Raw genomic sequence first — 18,761 nt, 5'->3', positions numbered from 1 at the left:
GCAAGGCAGAGAACATCACATGACTCCAAAAGGTACCACAAAGCCCTAGCAATCAAAACAGCATGCCATGGTTTCAAAAGAGACAGACCACTGGAAGAGGGAATCAAGTTCAGAAATAAGGCCATTCTCTTACAGCCGCATGACTGCACAGAGGCACAGAAACACACTGGAGTCAAGGGAGTCTCTTCAGTAAGAGGAGCTGAGGGAAACCGGATATCCACATGCAGAAGACTGAACCTTGACCCCTATGCCTAATCCTAAGGTCATACTTTCAAAACCCATGACACACACTCAAACATACGTCGTTTCTTACTAAAGGAGTGATTTGCAAATGAGATACTTTAAATGTGCTTGTGTGTAAGTATTGCTGAAGCCTTACATTCCTCCTTCTCTCTCTGCAGCTTTATTCCTGTACTGGGTCATGGCCTTCATTACAAAGACAATAAAGTTGGTCAAATACTGGCAGTTGGGGTGGGGAATGTCAGACCTGCGCTTCTGCATCACGGGAGTGATGGTCATCTTGAATGGACTGCTGATGGCTGTGGAGATCAATGTCATCCGGGTCCGAGTGAGTACCAATTGCACTGGTGTGATGCCTGACAGTGAAGACCTCAGCATTAAAGATTACGGCCATTCAGGAATTAAGGAGTATTTAATGGGGGGGTATGTGATTTATGTGGGTAAGCATAAAATTGCAATAGCCACTGAATTGCAGGACCTTAATTGTGGTTAGTTTTCCACTGCTCTGATAAAGTTCTGTGACCAAGGCAACTTAGAGAAGTAAGGGTTTATTAGGGTTAATAACAGTTTCAGAGTCCATGGCCTTCAGGATCAGAACATGGTGGCTGGCAGGCAGGCGTGGCTCTGAAGCAGTATCTGAGAGCTCACATCTTGATACACAAGCATGCAACAGATAGAGATACATATAGAGGGAGATGGTGATGAAATCGGGGGGGGGGGGGAGAGAGAGAGAGAGAGAGAGAGAGAGAGAGGGATGGAGGAATGGAGAGATAGATAGATAGATAGATAGATAGATAGATAGATACATAGATGCATAGATACATAGATACATAGATACATAGATAGACAGACAGATACATAGATACATAGATAGACAGACAGATACATAGATACATAGATAGATAGATACATAGATAGATACATAGATAGATAGATACATAGATAGATACATAGATACATAGATAGATACATAGATACATAGATAGATACATAGATAGATACATAGATACATAGATAGATATATAGATAGATAGGTACATAGATAGATACATAGATAGATACATAGATACATAGATAGATATATAGATAGATAGGTACATAGATAGATAGATACATACATACATACATAGATACATAGATACATAGATAGATACATAGATAGATAAAGACAGAGACAGAGACAGAGACAGAGATAGAGACAGAGACAGAGACAGACTGCAAATGGCACCAGTAGTTGAAATCTCAAACCCACTCTTAGAAACACACCACCTCCAACAAAGCCACATCTCCTAATCCTTCTGAAGTAGCTCCACCACTACTCGGGCACCCACCATTCAACTATATGAGAGCATGTGTGTGTGTGTGTGTGTGTGTGTGTGTGTGTGTGTGTGTGTTCATGTGTTTACATGTGTATGTTCATGTGTGTACCTGTATGTATGTGTGTGCATGTATGTGTGGATGCATGTGTGTGTTCATGTGCATACACGTATATGTGCATGTGTGTACCTTTATGTATGTGTGCATGTATGTATATGTATGTGTGGGTGCATGTGTGTGCGTGTGTGTATGTTCATGTGCTTACATGTGTATGTGCATGTGTGTACCTGTATGCATGCATGTGCATGTATGTGTATGTATGTGTGTGTGTGTGTGTGTGCTCATTCCCACTTATAATACCAGACCACTCATTTCTCAGGACCTGGGTGAACCTAAGCTATATTTATGCTCTCGCAGGCAGTGATTGATTCCCTCATCCATAGATTTCTTCATCCATGATTTGGCAAAGGCAAATCTGGGTTCATCAAAACATGGATCTTGAGGCCGATCATTATAGAGGAAATAAGTTTATGTCATCTGCTCATTTCCCTGATGGAGCTTCAAGAGCGGTAACTTTAGGTCCGTGTCCAAAACAGAGTAATTAGGACTACCATGAGGGCACGGAGCCCGTGCTGCCTTCCATACTTCCTGTTCTGATGCTGTCCGTCACAGCCTGAGACTCTACTGGCACTAGCAGGCTTTTCAATGTTCATTTCTATCAAATAACTTTATGAGTAGGAAGATATAAACTGCAGTAAATCGGGACAGTAGACAGTTATCAGCCAAACCACGTGATTCAGCAATGGCATTAGAATCTCAATGACAGAACGATCTTCATTAATTTAACCCAGTCACAGGATAAACATAAGCTCTTTTAAAAGTCTAATGACTTTTTCAGGATGTCTACAAGTGGTTTCAGTGTGGAACTCTGGCAACTCGATGGTTAATCTAAGGAAAACAAAGAAGAATCAGTGCAAAGGAAATTTCAGAGTGCAATGGAAAGGACCATAAATTAAAACACGGGTCTTGGCTGCCTTAAACGAAAATGTAGAAAGGGGTGTGGTTTTATTTTTAATCTGGGGAGAGAGACGTGGGCTAATGGTCACACTGTGGAATTCTTCCTACCTGCAGAGATATGTTTTCTTCATGAATCCTCAGAAAGTGAAGCCTCCAGAGGACCTCCAGGACCTGGGCGTGAGGTTCCTCCAGCCGTTTGTGAATTTGCTGTCCAAAGCTACTTACTGGTGGATGAACACGCTTATCATATCAGCTCACAGGAAACCTATTGATCTGAAGGCGATCGGAAAGTTGCCGATAGCAATGAGGGCGGTGACGAATTATGTTTGCTTGAAGGAGGCCTATGAAGAGCAGAAGGTAACAGAATCTGTCTTACACACCTCTAACCACACTGAGCAGGCCTGTTAAATACCAAAGTACAAAGCTCAAATAGTATCTGCGGCCAAGGGTAAGCAGGTTTTCTCCGTCTGCCTCACCCAGTAATTTGGCTTCTTGTTAATTATGACATTGAGGACAAAGAGGAAGGGCTGATGAAGTTAAGCGGTGTCGTGACTGTTGTCCCTAATCATGTAAGGACTCTGAGGGCACTGTTTTCCTCTGGGACATGTACTCAAGTATACATTAAAAATAAGCTCAGGGACTGGAGAGATGGCTCAGTGGTTAAGGGCACTGGCTACTCTTCCAGAGGTCCTGGGTTTGACTCTCAGCACCTACATGGTGGCTCACAACAATCTGACATTCCATTCCCAGGGGAGACAATGCCCTCTTCTGGTTTTGGAGGGCCCTACATACACATACACACAGAAGGCATGACACCCATGCACATGAAACCTAAAGCTGAGTGATCCCATGTAACTAACCTGTTAATAGAATGTCTATGCTTCAAACTTGGAGAGTATTCAAATTAAATTTGAAGCACAAAACCCAGTGTTTGTTGGTAATTAATGTGAGGTTTCTTTAAAGTAATTATTAATGAACATATGTTTTTTTTTTATCATACTTAGAAAAGCAATTCACAAGATCCTTGAGAAAAGTTAAAACGTGTGAGCTATTGGTACCTTTGCCTTATTCTTTGACAAATTCATGCCTGGATACAATGTATCTTCATCATCTTCTTCCCATTTGCTCCTCATTTCCATCTTTATAAATCTGAAATTTGTCCTATTACTATTCTAAGGGGTCCTAGGTGGGATACACAGTTCTAGATGTATTTTTGTTGCAACAGTCTTTACAATGTTGATATTCACAATGACAGAATCCTGAATGCTGAATCTGTTAGAGCACTGTGGCAATGTTAATTGAAAACCAACTAATTGTTTATGGTAAATGATGAAAACCATCTCTTGTCTCAGAATCTTGTGTTTCGAAACTGCGATTGCAGGAAAAGTTGTTACAAATGGGCCTGAGTCACTTCTTGGTTTTCCTTGAGGAAATATTACATCAAAATCTGTAAACTTCTCTCATTTAAAATATATAAAATAGAGAGTAAACTTACCCTGAGTGCCTTCAAGGAACAGCTTCAAGTCTCTGTGCTCATGTCATGTGAGTGAACCTGAGAAAATGTAGAAATCATGAGGTCCAGTGGACAACTGAATATGAAAGATGATTCTGTTCCAGTCTGTGGAGGTCAAGGAGGCAGAGCCTCTCAGTGAGACATAGCTACCTCCCAACCCCCATGGAGTTGGCTGGCTGGCCAGGCATGCCTGCTCAGTGTTAGGAATCCAAGCCACCATGCCTGACCTTTTTCATGTGGTTACTGAGGATTGTCCTCTTGTCTTCAAGCTTTCAAGAAGAGCCGTTTACCAGCTGAACCATCCCTCCAGCCTTCCACCACAGTGAGCTGGTTTCTTTGCCACCACACACGCTCAGGTCTTAAAGTCTTTACAAACAACGGCTGACGGCTCACAAGTCAATGGTTACCTTAAGCATGTATCCATTTTTTTCCCTTTTTTAAGCATAGCCTCTAATGATTTCAAAATGAACCGACTCCTCTCTGTGAAGCTGAGAAAATGTGAAAGATAAATGAGGTGTGATAATCCACTTTAGCTCACAGAGTGTGACTGGGAACCTCTCACAAATACAAAACACTCAAACACAGGAGCCTGTGAGACCATTTTTAATTCAAATCACTGTAGTGAGTTGACGTGTGGACATGTGCGTGCCATGTCTTATACATGACGATCAGAGGACAGCTTGTAGGAGTGGGTTCTTTCTTTTCACCACATAGATCCTGGTTTGATCTCAGGTCACCAGGCTTGGTGGCAAGCACTTTTACTCACATAGCCATCTTGTCTGCTCATGGTACTTTTGAAAGGAAATGTGATTGGAACCTCATAACAGTATGCATTTGTCCTTAAGAATCCGGTGATGACTAAGGACAGAGGTGTAGAACTGACTTGTACACTCCATTGTATAGGTCTCTTGTGTGTATGTGTGGGGTCCAATAGCTAATATTTGTATTAAATGAAAGGATGCAGACTTTCCCACGTCCCACTGATGTCTCCACAGTTATCTTTGGGACTTCAGAAAGCACCTCGCAGCTGCCGAGGCCGACTGCTGTCCTAAGGTTTTATTTACTTCAGTCCATTTGTTTCAGAAAAAGGCTGCGGATCATCCGAATCGGACTCCCTCCATATGGCTGGCCATGTACAGGGCTTTTGGGAGACCGATCCTGCTGAGCAGCACGTTCCGCTACTTGGCTGACTTGCTGGGCTTTGCCGGCCCTCTTTGTATTTCCGGAATCGTCCAGCGTGTGAATGAACCGAAGAATAACACGACGAGAGTAAGTGCACGGCTTTTAAAATTTATTTATCGCTTGTATTAGTTGCTTTTCTATTTCTGTGAAGACACCATGACCAAGGAAACTGATAGAAGGAACAATTTATTGAAGGGATACAGTTTCAGAGGGTGAGTCCATGACCATCACGGTGGGGGGCGTTCGAGCGTGGCAGCAGGCAGGCGGGCAGGCAGGCGGACAGGCAGGCAGGCGGGCGGGCAGGCAGGTGGACCGGTAGGCGGGCGGGCTGGTGGGCAGGCAGGCTGCAGGGTGTTAGAGCTGCAGGTGAGAGCTTACGTCTTGATCCACAAGCATGAGGCTGAGAAAGAGCTAACTTGGAATGGCATGGGCAATTAAAACCTGAAAGCCTGCTCTCTGTGACACCCCTCCTCCAACAAGGCCATACCTCCTAATCCTTCCTGACCAGTTCCACCAACTCAGGACAACTACTCAAACATATGAGCTGACAGGCAACATTGTTATTGAAATCACTACTGTGCGTAGGCATGCGGGTGCCATAGCTAACGTGTGGGGCTCAATGACAACTTACGGGAGTGGAGCAGGTTCTCTCTTTTCACTGTGTGGATCCTGGGGTTGATCTCAGGCCATCAGGCTTGGTGGCAAGCACCTTTACCTGCTGAGCCATCTTGCCTGCCTGGTTCACCGTGTATTTGAAAAGAAACGCATTATTGAAAGATTACATTGTAATTGTCACTTTTTATTAATGCAGTGGTATGAGAAGTTCAAGCATGGTTATTTATAGAGGAATTTAATGTTTTTAGTAAAGCAAATAATTTTCTTTTTTTTAAGTTTTTTATTGTTTATTTAATTTTTTACATTTCCAGTGTTATCCCCCTCCCTGGTTTCCCCTCTGCAAACCCCCTATTCCCTCCCCTCCCCTGCTTCTATGAGGGTGCTGCCCCCCACACACACCCACTCACTCCTGCCTCACTGCCCTGGAATTCCCCTATGCTGGGGCTTCACAGGACCAAGGGCCTCTCCTCCTATTGATGCCAGATAAGACCATCCTTTACTACATATGTAGCTGGAGCCATGGGTCTCTCCATGGGTACTCTTTGGTTGGTGGTTTAGTCCTTGGGAGTTCTGGGAAATCGGGTTGGTTGATATTGTTGTTCTTTCTACGGGGTTGCAAACCCCTTCAGTTCCTTCAGACCTTCCCCCTGACTCCTCCATTGGGGTCCCTGTACTCAGTCAGATGGTTGGCTGCGAGCATCTGCTTCTGTATCTGTAAGACACTGGCAGAGCTTCTCAGAAGATAGTTATATCAGGCTCTTGTCAGCAACTTCTTGGCATCCACCATAGAGTCTGGGTTTAGTGGCTGTGTGCGAAATGGAATCCCAGGTGAGGCCCTCTCTTGATGGCCTTTCCTTCAGTCTCTGCTCCACTCTTCGTCCCCGCATTACTGTTAGACAGGAGCAATTCTGGGTTAAATTTTTGAGAAGGGTGGGTGGCCCCATCCCTCAACTAGGGTCTGTGCCTAACCTCTGGATATGGTCTCCACAAGGTTCGCTCTCGCCTTTGTTGGGTGTTTCAGTTAATATCATCCCCATTGGGTCCTGGGAACCTCTTGCTTTCCTGGTATCTGGGACTTTCTGGTGGCTACCCTCAGTTTCCCATCCCCATTGCCACACAATTTCCTCACCCTCTGTACATATCCCCCATCTTCTCCTACACCTGATCTGTCACCCCTTCCATCCTCCCTCTCCTCTTTTCCTCACAAGTCCCTCCCATCCTCTACCTCCCGTGATTATTTTGTTCCCCCTTCTAAGTAGTACTGAAGCATCCACACTTTGGTCTTCCTTATTCTCGAGCTTCATGTGGTCGTGTCGTGGGTAGTCAGAGCTTTATGTTATAATATCCACTTATCAGAGAGTACATACCATATGTGTCCTTTTGTAACTGGGTTACAACACACAGGATGATATTTTCTAGTTCCTTACATTGCCTGTGAATTTCATGAAGTCATTGTTGTTAATAGCTGAGTAGTACTCCATTGTGTAGATGTACCACACTTTCTGTATCCATTCCTCTGTTGAGGGACATCTGGGTTTTTTGCCAGCTTCTGGATATTAAAACTAAGGCTGTTAAGAACATAGTGGAACATATGTTGGAACATATCACAAGGGTATATGCCCAGGAGTGGTACAGCTAGGTCCTCAGGTAGTACTATGTCCAATTTTCTGAGGAAACTCCAGATGAATTTCCACAGTGGTTTGTACCAGTTTGCAATCCCACCAACAATGGAGCAGTGTTCCTCTTTCTCCACATCCTCGCCAGCATCTGTTGTCACCTGAGTTTTTGATCTTAGCCATTCTGACTGGTGTGAGGTGGAATCTCAGGGTCCTTTTGATTTGCATTTCCCTGATGAATAAGGACGTTGAACATTTCTTTAGGTGCTTTCTGGCCATTCAATATATCTCAGTTGAGAATTCTTTGTTTAGCTCTGTACCCCGTTTTTAATAGGGTTATTTGATTCTCTCTAGTCTAACTTCTTGAGTTCTTTGTATCTATTGGATGTTAGCCCTCTATTGCGTGTAGGATTGGTAAAGATCTTTTCCCAATCTGTAGGTTGCCGTTTTGTCCTGATGACCATGTCATTTGGCTTACAGATGTTTTTCAATTTTATGAGATCCCATTTGTCTAGAGTTGATCTTAGAGCCTGGGCCATTGGTGTTCTGTTCAGAAAAATTTCCCCCTGCCCATGTGCTCGAGGCTCTTTCCCATTTTTCTCTTTTAATAGATTAAGTGTATCTGGTTATATGCGGAAGCCTTTGATCACCTGGACTTGAGCTTTGTATAGGGGATAAGAATGGATCGATTTGCATTCTTCTACAGGCTGACCACCACTCAAGCCAGCACCATTTGTTGAATATGCTGAATTTGGTTTTAGCTTCTTTGTCAAAGATTAAGTGACCAGAGGTGTGTGGGTTATTTCTGTGTCTTCAGTTCTATTCCATTGATCTACCTGTCTGTCTATGTATCAGTACCATGTGGTTTTTTTATTACTGTTGCTCTGTGGTAGAGCTTGCGGTCAGGGATGGTGATTCCCCCAGAAGTTCTCTTATCGTTGAGAATAGTTTTTGCTATCCTGGGTTTTTTGTTGTTACAAATGAATTTTAGAACTGCGCTTTCTATCTGTATGAAGAATTGAGTTGGAATTTCGATGGGGATTGCCTTAATCTGTAGATTGCTTTTTTTAAGATGGCCATTTTTACTATGTTAATCCTGCAAATCCATGAGCATGGGAGATCTTTCCATCTTTGAGATCTTCTTCAATGTCTTTCTTCAGAGACTTGAAGTTCTTATTATACAGATCTTTCACTTGCTTGGTTAGAGTCAGACCAAAATATTTTATATTATTTGTGACTATTGTGAAGGGTGTCGTTTTGCTAATTTCTTTCTCTTTTTCTTTATCTTTTGAATAGAGAAAGGCTACTCATTTGTTTGAGTTAATTTTATATCCAGCCACTTTGCTGAAGTTGTTTATCAGCTGAAGGAGTTCTGTAGTGGAATTTTTGGGGTCACTTACGTATACTATCATATCATCTGCAAAGAGTGATATTTGGATTTTTTTGTTCTAATTTGTATCTCTTTGACCTCCTTTTGTTGTATAATTGCTCTAGATAGAACTTTGATTACTATATTTAATAGATAGGGAGAGAGTAGACGGCTATGTCTAGTCCCTGATTTTAGTGGGATTGCTTCAAGTTTTTCTCCATTTTTTTTTGATGTTGGCTACTGGTTTGCTGTATATTGCCTTTACTATGTTTAGGTATGGGCCTTGAATTCCCAATCTTTCTAAGACTTTTGATATGAAGGGGTGTTGAATTTTGTCAAATGCTTTCTCCGCACCTAATGAGCTGATCATTAGTTTTTTTCCTTAAGTTTGTTTATATAATGGATTACATTGATGGATTTCTGTATATTGAACCATCCCTGCATCCTGAGATGAAGCCTACTTGATCATGGTGAATGCTCATTTTGATGTGATCCTGGGTTTAGTTTGCAAGAATTTTATTGAATATTTTTGCATCAATATTCATAAGGGAAATTGGTATGAAGTTCTCTGTCTTTGTTGAGTCTTTGTGTTGTTTTGGTATCTGTAACTGTGGTTTCACAGAATGAATTAGGTAGTGTGCCTTCTGTTTCTGTTTTGTGGAATAGTTTGAAGAGTATTGGTATTATGTCTTCTATAGAATTCTGCACTAAAAACTATCTGGTCCTGGACTTCTTGTGATTATGAGATTTTTAATGACTGCTTCCATTTCATTAGGGGTTATGGGATTGTTTAGATGGTTTATCTGTTCCTGATTTAACTTTGGTACCTTATATCTGTCTAGAAAATTATCTATTTCATTCAGATTTTCTAATTATGTTGAGTATATCCTTTTGTATTAGGATCTGATTATGTTTTTTAATTTCCTTAGTTATTGTTGTTATGACTCCCCTTTTATTTCTGATTTTGTTAATTTGGACACTGTCTCTGTGCCCCCTGATTATTCAGGCTAAAGGTTTGTCTTTTTGATTTTTTCAAAGAACCTCAAAAAACCTCCTGGTTTTGCTGATTCTTTGTGTATAGTTCTTTTTGTTTTTACTTGGTTGATTTCAGTCCTGAATTTGAATTCCTGCCATCTATTCCTCTTGAGTGTATATGTTTCTTTTTGTTCTAGAGATTTCAACTAGGTGGCTCTCTCCCATTTCTTTATGGATGTACTCAGAGCTATGAGTTTTCCTCTTAGCACTTTCATTGTCTCCCATAAGTCTGAATATGTTGTGCCTTCATTTTCCTTAAATTCTAAAAAGTCTTTAATTTATTTTTTCCTGACCAAACTATCACTGAATAGAGTTGTTCAGCTTCCATGTATATGTAGGCTTTCTGCTGTTTTTGATGTTGTTGAAGACCAGCCTGATCTGATAGGATGCAAGTGGTTATTTCAATCTACTTGCATCTGTTGAAGCCTGTTTTGTGATCAATTATATGATCAATTTTGGAGAAGGTACCATGAGGCGCTGAGAAGAAGGTATATTCTTTTGTTTTAGGATGAAATGTTAAATGTTAAATGTTAGATATCTGTTAAATTCATTTGGTTCATAACTTCTATTAGTTTCATTGTGTCTCTGTTTAGTTTCTGTTTCCATAATCTGTCCATTGTTGAGAGTGGGGTTTTAAAGTCTCCCACTATCATTGTGTGAGATTCAATATGCGTGTTTAGCTTTAGTAAAGTTAGTTTTATGATTATGTGTGCCCTAGCATTTAGGGCATAGATCAGGACTGATAGTTCATTATGGAAGATTTTTCCTTTGATGAGTATGAAGTGTTCTTCCTCATCTTCTTGATAACTTTTGGTTGAACATCAATTTCATTCGATGTTAGAATGGCCATTCCAGCTTGTTTCTTGGGACCATTTGCTTGGACATTTTTTTTCAAGCTTTTTAGTCTGAGGTAGCATCTTTGTCACTGAGGTGCATTTCTTGTATGTAGCAAAATGCTGAGTCCCGTTTATGTGTCCAGTCTGGTAGTCTATGTTTTTCCATTGGGGATTGAGTCTATTGATATTAACAGATATTAAAACTCTTGCTGTCTTGCCCTCCTGCTCCTGCTCTCTCCCCATTCCCCCCTCTTTCCAAGTGCTCATGGCTGACCTCTACTCCTCTTCTCTCTCTCTCTCTCTCTCTCTCTCTCTCTCTCTCTCTCTCTCTCTCCCTGCCTTTCTCTGTCTCTGCTCTCTTTTCAACTCTATTCTATACTTAAAAAACACAAAAACCAAACAAACAAAAACAGATATTAAGAACCAATGATTGTTGCTTCCTGTTATTTTTGTGATTAGAAGTGGAATTATGTTTGTGTGGCTAGTTTCTTTTGGGTTAGTTGTAAGAAGATTAATTTCTTGCTTTTTCTTGGGTATAGTTTCCCTTCTTGTGTTGGAGTTTTCCATCTATTATCCTTTCTGGGCTGGATTTGTGGAAAGATCTTGTGAACATTTGGTTTTGACATGGACTATCTTGTTTTCTCCATCTATGGTAATTGAGAGTTTTGCTGGGTATAGTATCCTGGACTGACATTTGTGTTCTCTTAGGGTCCGTATGACAAGTGCCCAGGATCTTCTGGTTTTTAAGAGTCTCTGTTGAGAGGTCTGGTGTAATTCTGATAGGTCAGCCTTTATATGCTACCTGACATTTTCCCCTTACTGCTTTTAATATTCTCTCTTTGTTTTGTGCATTTGGTGTTTTGATTAGTATGTGACAGGAAGAATCTCTTTTCTGGTTCATCTATTTGGAGTTCTGCAGGCTTCTTTATGTTTATGGGCATCTCTTTCTTTAGGTTAGGGACGTTTTCTTCTATAATTTTGTTGAAGATGTTTACTGGCCCTTTGAGTTGGGAATCTTTGAGTTGGGAATCTCTCTTCCATGCCCATTATCCTTAGGTTAGGTCTTTTCATTGCGTCCTGGATTTCCTGGATATTTAGGGTTAGGAGCTTTTTGCTTTTTGTATTTTCTTTGACTGTTGTGTTAATTTTTTTTTTGGTATCTTCTATACCTGAGACTCTCTCTTTTATCTCTTGTATTTTGTTGGTGATGCTTTTCCTAGTTTTTTTCTCTCCAGGGTTGTCTCCCTTTGTGATTTCTTTATTGTTTCTATTTCCATTTTTATATCCTGGTTGGTTTTGGTGATTTCCCTCACCTGTTTGGTTGTGTTTTCCTGTAATTCTTTAAGGAATTTTTGTGTTTCCTCTTTAAGGGATTCTACCTGTCTACCTGTGTTCTCCTGTATTTCTTTAAGGTTACTTATGTCCTTCTTAAAGTCCTCTATCATCATCATGAGATGTGATTCTAAATCAGAATCTTCCTTTTCAGGTGTGTTGGGGGTATCCAGGGCTTGCTGTGGTGGGAGAACTGGGTTCTGATGATGCCAAGCAGCCTTGGTTTCTGTTACTTATGTTCTTGCGCTTGCCTCTTGCTATCTGGTTATCTCCAGTGTTAGCTGTCTTTCTGTCTCTGACAGGAGCTTGTCCCTCCTTTGAGCCTGTGAGCCTGTGAGCCTGTGAGCCTGTGAGCCTGTGAGAGCCTGTGAGCCTGTGAGCCTGTGAGCCTGTGAGCCTGTGAGAGCCTGTGAGCCTGTGAGCCTGTGAGCCTGTGAGCCTGTGTGAGCCTGTGAGAGCCTGTGAGCCTGTGAGCCTGTGAGAGCCTGTGAGCCTGTGAGAGCCTGTGAGCCTGTGAGCCTGTGAGCCTGTGAGAGCCTGTGAGCCTGTGAGCCTGTGAGCCTGCGAGCCTGTGAACCCCTGTGAGCCTAGGTGTTTCAGCACTCCTGGGAGACCAGCTCTTTTTGGGCAGGATTGGGCTGTGGGTAGCTGTGTCACAGGGTCAGCTCCTGGGTAGAGATGGAAACTGGAAGGATCCTGTCCCTGGCTGCTCTGCATATCTTAGTCCCTGTGTGCTTCTGTTGCATCCCAGTTAGCCCAGGCATTGGCACAGTAGTAGTGGTCTCACCTGTGATCTTAGGTGTGTCAGCACTCCTGGGAGACAAGCTCTCTCCGGGTGTGGGATTGGGGTGTAAATAGATGTGGCACAGGGATAGCTCCAGGGTGCAGATCCAAATAATTTTCTTTTAGGAAAAAAATCACACACACACACACACACACACACACACACACACACTCTCACTCACTCACTCAATGAATGTATCTGTCCAAAAAATTATTCCTAAGACTTGAAGCTTATAAATATTTAATAAGCACCATTTGTGTTGAGGAACTTTGTGCGAAAATTAATTATCGGCAGTTCTACACCTGAAATGCAGGGCCAGGAGAATGAAGATGGGATAAGACTCGACGTTCAGATGCATACTCAAGACAGATGAGGAAGAAAACAGAAGTATATTTTTACTAGATTTAAAAAACACATCCTATTGAAAAGCATTCACACAGCTACAATAAGCTAGCTATTCAAACAAACATTTGCTGGTCCCAAATTATCCGTCTCGGTGAGCTTCCTTGCAGCTAGAATGGACATTCTGAAGACACAAATGTTGCTTAGGGTCTTACACATTTTTGCCAATTACATTTTTTATTCACTTAGCTATCAGAAAAGGAGGAGGAGGAAGGGGGGAACAAAGGAAGAGAAAGAGAAGGAGGAGGAGGAAGGAGAGAAAAAAGAGGAATGGGAGGAGGGGTTAGGAGGAGTTTGAGAAGGAAGAGGATGGCGGAGTAGGGGGTAAAGAGGAGGGGGAGGAAGAAAAGGAAGAGAAGGAGTAGGGGTTAAGGAGAAGGGGAAGGAGGAAAAGAAAGAGGGGGAAGAGTGGGATAAGGAGGAGGGAGAGGAGGAAAAGGAAGAAGGGGAGGAGTAAGAGGTAAAGAGGAGGGGGAGGAAGAGAAGGAGGAGGAGGGAGTAAGGAGAAGGAGGAGGAGGAGGAAGGAGAGGAAGAGGGGGTAAGGAGGAGGAGGAGGAGGTGACCACTACCCCAGATTCAGAACTGCAAGCCTATTTGTTCTATACACTCCTTCACAGCACTAAATTACAATCATGAAAAAGAAGAATGTCTCTAATATTGCTACACACTTCATTGACCGTTACCACACGCTTCTGCTGTGCACAAAGCTGACCCAGTGCTTTATATCCCTATGAACTCAGTCAGCTTCCTACTAAGACAGTTTTTCACAAGTCATATTTTCTCCCTGGAGGTGACACAGGGGTGAGATAAATAAAATGTTTTAAATTTTGTTTCATGCATATTAATCAAGATATATAGAACCTGGGTGAAGTTATCCCAGTCAGTAAACCCAGGGTGATTGCCATCCCAGCACAGGGGAAGTGAAGACAGGAAGGCCTCTGGGGCTCACCCACCATCTACGTGAGCTGAACCTGTGAGCTCCAGTTTGATGAGAGCCCCCATATCAAGGGAGATTGGTGCCTGCATTGTAAGAACACTGAGTTTTAAGTAGAGAGTCATGCATACTTTAACAAATGCAACTAGACATCTGGCACATGGAAAGACCTGCTTGAATTTGTTTCCTTTCTCCCTTTCACAAAAAGTTTTCAGAGACACTCTCATCGAAGGAGTTTCTGGAAAATGCCCATGTGCTGGCTGTCCTGCTCTTCCTGGCCCTCATCCTGCAAAGGACATTTTTGCAGGCTTCCTACTATGTGACCATAGAGACCGGCATCAACCTGCGTGGGGCTCTGCTGGTATGTGGAACACGGCAACCTTTGTGTCTTATAAATGATACCATTTATTCATCACGGGTATTGATGAGAAGACTAGCCAGCCAGGGGATCCCCCCACTCCACACTATGTTTACTTTAATGTTATAGCCATGAGTTTCCAGGATCTACTTCAAAACTTAGCACTTACAAGAGTGACTGTTGTGAAGTTTTCATACATACATTATTTTATACATTGCTTTCTCTCTCTCCCCCTCACCCTCCTTCCTCCCCTGCAAATTTTCCTCTTTCCTTCTGTTGTGGGGTTGCATAAATTCAATCACCTTTCTGTCACCCCAACTTTGGACCTCCCCTTCCTTCTCATATCCCCCCTTTGGCTTTCAGATCTGAAGCTTCTACTTGACAAGAGAAACACAGATTAATGTGTAGGGGGACTTTCAAAATCACGCACTAAGAAAGATATTCTAAAAATCTTGCATCTACCATCCCCACGAATGTCTGTTTCTGAGCAAAGTGCTTAACGTAGGGTGTATGTTATAATTCTAGAAAACAGAAGCTCACATTTAAGATTACGATTAGTTTAAGAAGGTAGAGAAACCTGTATATTTTCAAAAAAACTAATAATTACCTTTTTGATTATTAGTTAGGCATTATTAACTGATTAGTATTGCGAGCTTGCAGCCTAGCCTTCATCCTTCCCCGCTTCTCCTTACAGGCTATGATCTACAACAAAATCCTTCGACTGTCTACTTCTAACCTATCCATGGGCGAGATGACCCTGGGACAGATCAACAACTTGGTTGCCATAGAAACCAATCAGCTCATGTGGTTCTTGTTCCTGTGTCCCAATCTGTGGGCCATGCCCGTTCAGGTAGATCAATGGACATAAGATGCTCATTAGCAGGGGGGTAAAACGAGCAGAGCAGAGGACGCTTGGCTCATAGATGCTATACCACTGAAATACTCTAGTGCCCTTAGGCCCTGTTTTTGTAGGTAAGGAATATGAGACTAAGAGATGTTAGAAGGTTAAAAAGTAGGAGGTGGGATTATATTGCTTAAGTTCCAAGGCCTGTGGTGCCCCTTGCATGCACTGCAGCTGAGCCCCTCTACATGATAATTCTTTTTTTTTTTTTGGCTCTTTTTTTTTTCGGAGCTGGGGACCGAACCCAGGGCCTTGTGCTTCCTAGGTAAGCGCTCTACCACTGAGCTAAATCCCCAGCCCCTACATGATAATTCTTTAACTGCACTCTGAATAGCACCCATCTTTTCTTGACCCAGTTGAGAAGGTCCTTGGGTTTAAATACGTGACCAGGTCTGAAGCATTTGGAAGCGGGGTCCTGCATTTCATGGCCCTTGGGAATCCACCAGTTGTTAGTGTCGCTGTCCAGATCCACCCCCAGGTTCGAACCCTTTCATTCTGACAAATTCCACAGCATTTCTGATCTAGAGCGGTCACTTCAGTCCAGCCCATGGCCTCACCTGACAGTGGAATGCAGAACACCGAGCTTTGTAAGATGGTTGGACTGTGACAGGCTTCAGTGATGTTTAGTTATATATTGTATAGACTAGCAGTTTAAATGTGTTTTTTCTTTAAAGACATGGTTTTTCATCCCACTGGGTAACAAAGGCCAAAGAAGCCCTTACAGTTATTTTTCTAGGTTGCCGTGCTGGGTATTTTTCATTATCTCAAAAATTTTCATCTTTATGCTAAAATTAACATTATACACTACGCTTATTAAAGTGTATAGATAGTAAAAATGCAAGTTCTTATAAGTATTGCTTATAGATTTTTTTTAAACTGGAAATTCAAACTCATGAAGTACAAGTGTTTGAACACAATAGATAGCAAGCCTGAGCCAGCCTTGGCTAGTTCAGCCAGCCTTAGCTAGTTCAGCCAGCCTTGGCTATGTAGCAAGTTGGAAGCCAGTCTCAGAAACAAAAGTAACAACTTGATAAAAAGAGAAGACTCCATGTGATAAGTATCCCAGGAGGAGACTTTCTATGTGCTGGTTTTGTTTGTTTGGTTGGTTTGCTTTGTTTAAGTTTGCTCATTTGGGTTTAAAGTTCGACCACGCAGTCTTAGCTGGTCTTGAACTCACAGCAATCCTCCTGCCTTAGCCTCCCAAGTGCTGGGATTACAAGTTTTTGTCACCACACCCAGATTTCTCCACAGGTTTGGTTGCTCATAGCTTTGTTGTCTAGTGTCTTTGGGGGTCACCAGGTAGGGAGCCCTTGGCCCCCAGAAGCCCTACTATGTTTGTGTTGGAATGCTGCCAATATGTAAATTCCCAAAACTTGGAAAAGCTGGCACAACTCCAGGGAAACCTAAAACATCAAGGTCATAGTGGGTGACGGCCTTTTCAGCCTCTTGATGTTAATTTATTTTTCAAGTGTAGAGCTGCGTTTTAAGACCAGAAACACCCGGAGGCCTCTCAGCAGCTTGCAGCAATAGGGTGGTCTGACACCAGCTGTACACACTAACATACTGAAAATACCTTCTTTCTCCATCCCAGAGGAATCTTAGAAAAACCCAACTGTCATGGTTGAGTTGACCCCCAAGTAAACTTCGCATGATAATTAGGACAGTCCATTCTCGCCTGCAGCATTTGTCCCACCACCAGCTCTCAGCCCCACTCACTCTCCTGTTCCCGTGCTCCCTCCTAGATCATAATGGGGGTGATCCTGCTCTATAATCTGCTTGGGTCAAGCGCACTGGTAGGCGCGGCGGTCATCGTGCTCCTCGCACCGATTCAGTACTTCATCGCCACGAAGCTGGCGGAGGCTCAGAAGAGCACTCTGGTGAGTCGCGTCCTTGGGGAATTTATTAGGAAATTATAATCATTATTGAATTATAATATAAGAGGTCAATCCATCTCAATCTGGGTAATTTCAAAAATCATTGTATTCCATGTATCCCCTCCAAAACCTGGAACCTTTCAGCCTGGCTGGCCTGAAATTGGCTGTGTAGACCAGGCTGGCCTGAATTGATGGGGCTCTCCCTGCCTCTGCCTCCTGAGTGCTGGGATTAAAGTGCTACCCTTCCTGGCTTCATTTGTATTCTCGGTCAGTGAATGTGTGCTTTTATTACTGCAAAAGTGTTTTAAAGTTGGTGTCTGTTCATCCCACATAGTAGATTTCATTCAAGTATTCAGTGTGTGTTGACTATATTCCGTCTATATCATCCGTGCTGCCTTCTTCATTTCCCATCAACCCCTTTGTCTGTCTGAGCAGCCTCACACCTAATTTCATGTCATCTCTGTAAAATCTACAGCTCACACATGACAGAAAACACGACATTTGCCGCTTTGAGTCTGATCTAATTTACTTTATATGATAATCTCCAGTTGCACCCATTGTCCTGCCAGGAACATGATTTTGTCCTTTATGGTGGAATGACATCCGTGGTGTGTCTCCACACATTTTCCTCATCCGTTCCCCTGCCAATGGAAAGCTCACCTACTGTGACTAACGTTGTATTGACATTAATGTGCCACTTTTCTCTGTGGTGTGTTCAGTTGGAGTCATTTGGGTGAGTATTCAGGGGTGGTATAGCTGGGTCATGCGATAGATGCAGCTTGAGTCCTTTGGAAGAACTTCCACAGTGGTTTCTGTAGTGGCCATGTGAGGACAGCTTAGAAAGATAGAGTGGGAACTTGAGACTTGACTGGTTTTGTCTCACACTGTGGGAATCACGGGTGCTAAGCCCTTGGGACTTTTGTTCTGTTTTGAGACAAGGTCTCACTATGTGGCTCTGGCTGTCCTGGAATTCACTAATGTAGACCGGGCTGCCCTTGAGCTCACAGAGAGCTGCTTGTTTCTGCCTCTTCAATACTGAGAGTAGAGGTGTTAACCACCACATCTGACTGGATCAAGAAAGAAAGAAAGGAAGGAGGAAAGAAAGAAAGAAGGAAAGAAAGAAAGAAGGAAGGAAAGAAAGCAAGCTGTCAAAAGTGACTCTTAAGCCTTGGATGTCAGTTATGACCAGGAAAAAATGAATCATGAATCGAGCAGGAGTCTCAGATTGGGTACCATGCATCTGAAGTTCAATTCCCGCCAATGTTATGTGAGGTTGCTTGAAACCTATTGGGACCAGCAAACGCTACGGAGTGTAATCATGGTCATGAATACACAGTCCCTACTGACCCTTTCTGCTTCAACTTCATTACCGTGAAATCATTTTCTTTGAGCAAACACTGGCTTTCTGCAAACAACCATTTGGAAATAGTAACGT

At 42.6% G+C, this 18,761-nt stretch overlaps 1 protein-coding gene across 9 annotated transcripts in view; it reads left to right on the top strand.

The window, feature by feature from the left end:
* The window catches only part of Abcc9 (ATP binding cassette subfamily C member 9), a 123,990-nt gene that overhangs the window by 17,437 nt on the left and 87,792 nt on the right, over nt 1–18,761 (top strand). For 6 of the 9 annotated variants that reach the window (XM_039107119.2, XM_039107120.2, XM_039107124.2 and 3 more), the window contains 6 exons: nt 402–568; nt 2,689–2,931; nt 5,171–5,356; nt 14,402–14,554; nt 15,246–15,401; nt 17,195–17,329. In XM_039107119.2, the coding sequence (XP_038963047.1) occupies nt 402–568; nt 2,689–2,931; nt 5,171–5,356; nt 14,402–14,554; nt 15,246–15,401; nt 17,195–17,329 (1,040 nt within the window). The remainder of the gene's footprint in view (nt 1–401; nt 569–2,688; nt 2,932–5,170; nt 5,357–14,401; nt 14,555–15,245; nt 15,402–17,194; nt 17,330–18,761) is intronic. The other 3 variants (XM_039107122.2, XM_063285618.1, XM_063285617.1) reach the window with 1 other exon arrangement.

Source organism: Rattus norvegicus, chromosome 4 (assembly GCF_036323735.1).
Source record: "Rattus norvegicus strain BN/NHsdMcwi chromosome 4, GRCr8, whole genome shotgun sequence".
NCBI classification, from domain to species: domain Eukaryota; kingdom Metazoa; phylum Chordata; class Mammalia; order Rodentia; family Muridae; genus Rattus; species Rattus norvegicus.
This window is presented reverse-complemented; position numbering and strand designations above follow the sequence as displayed.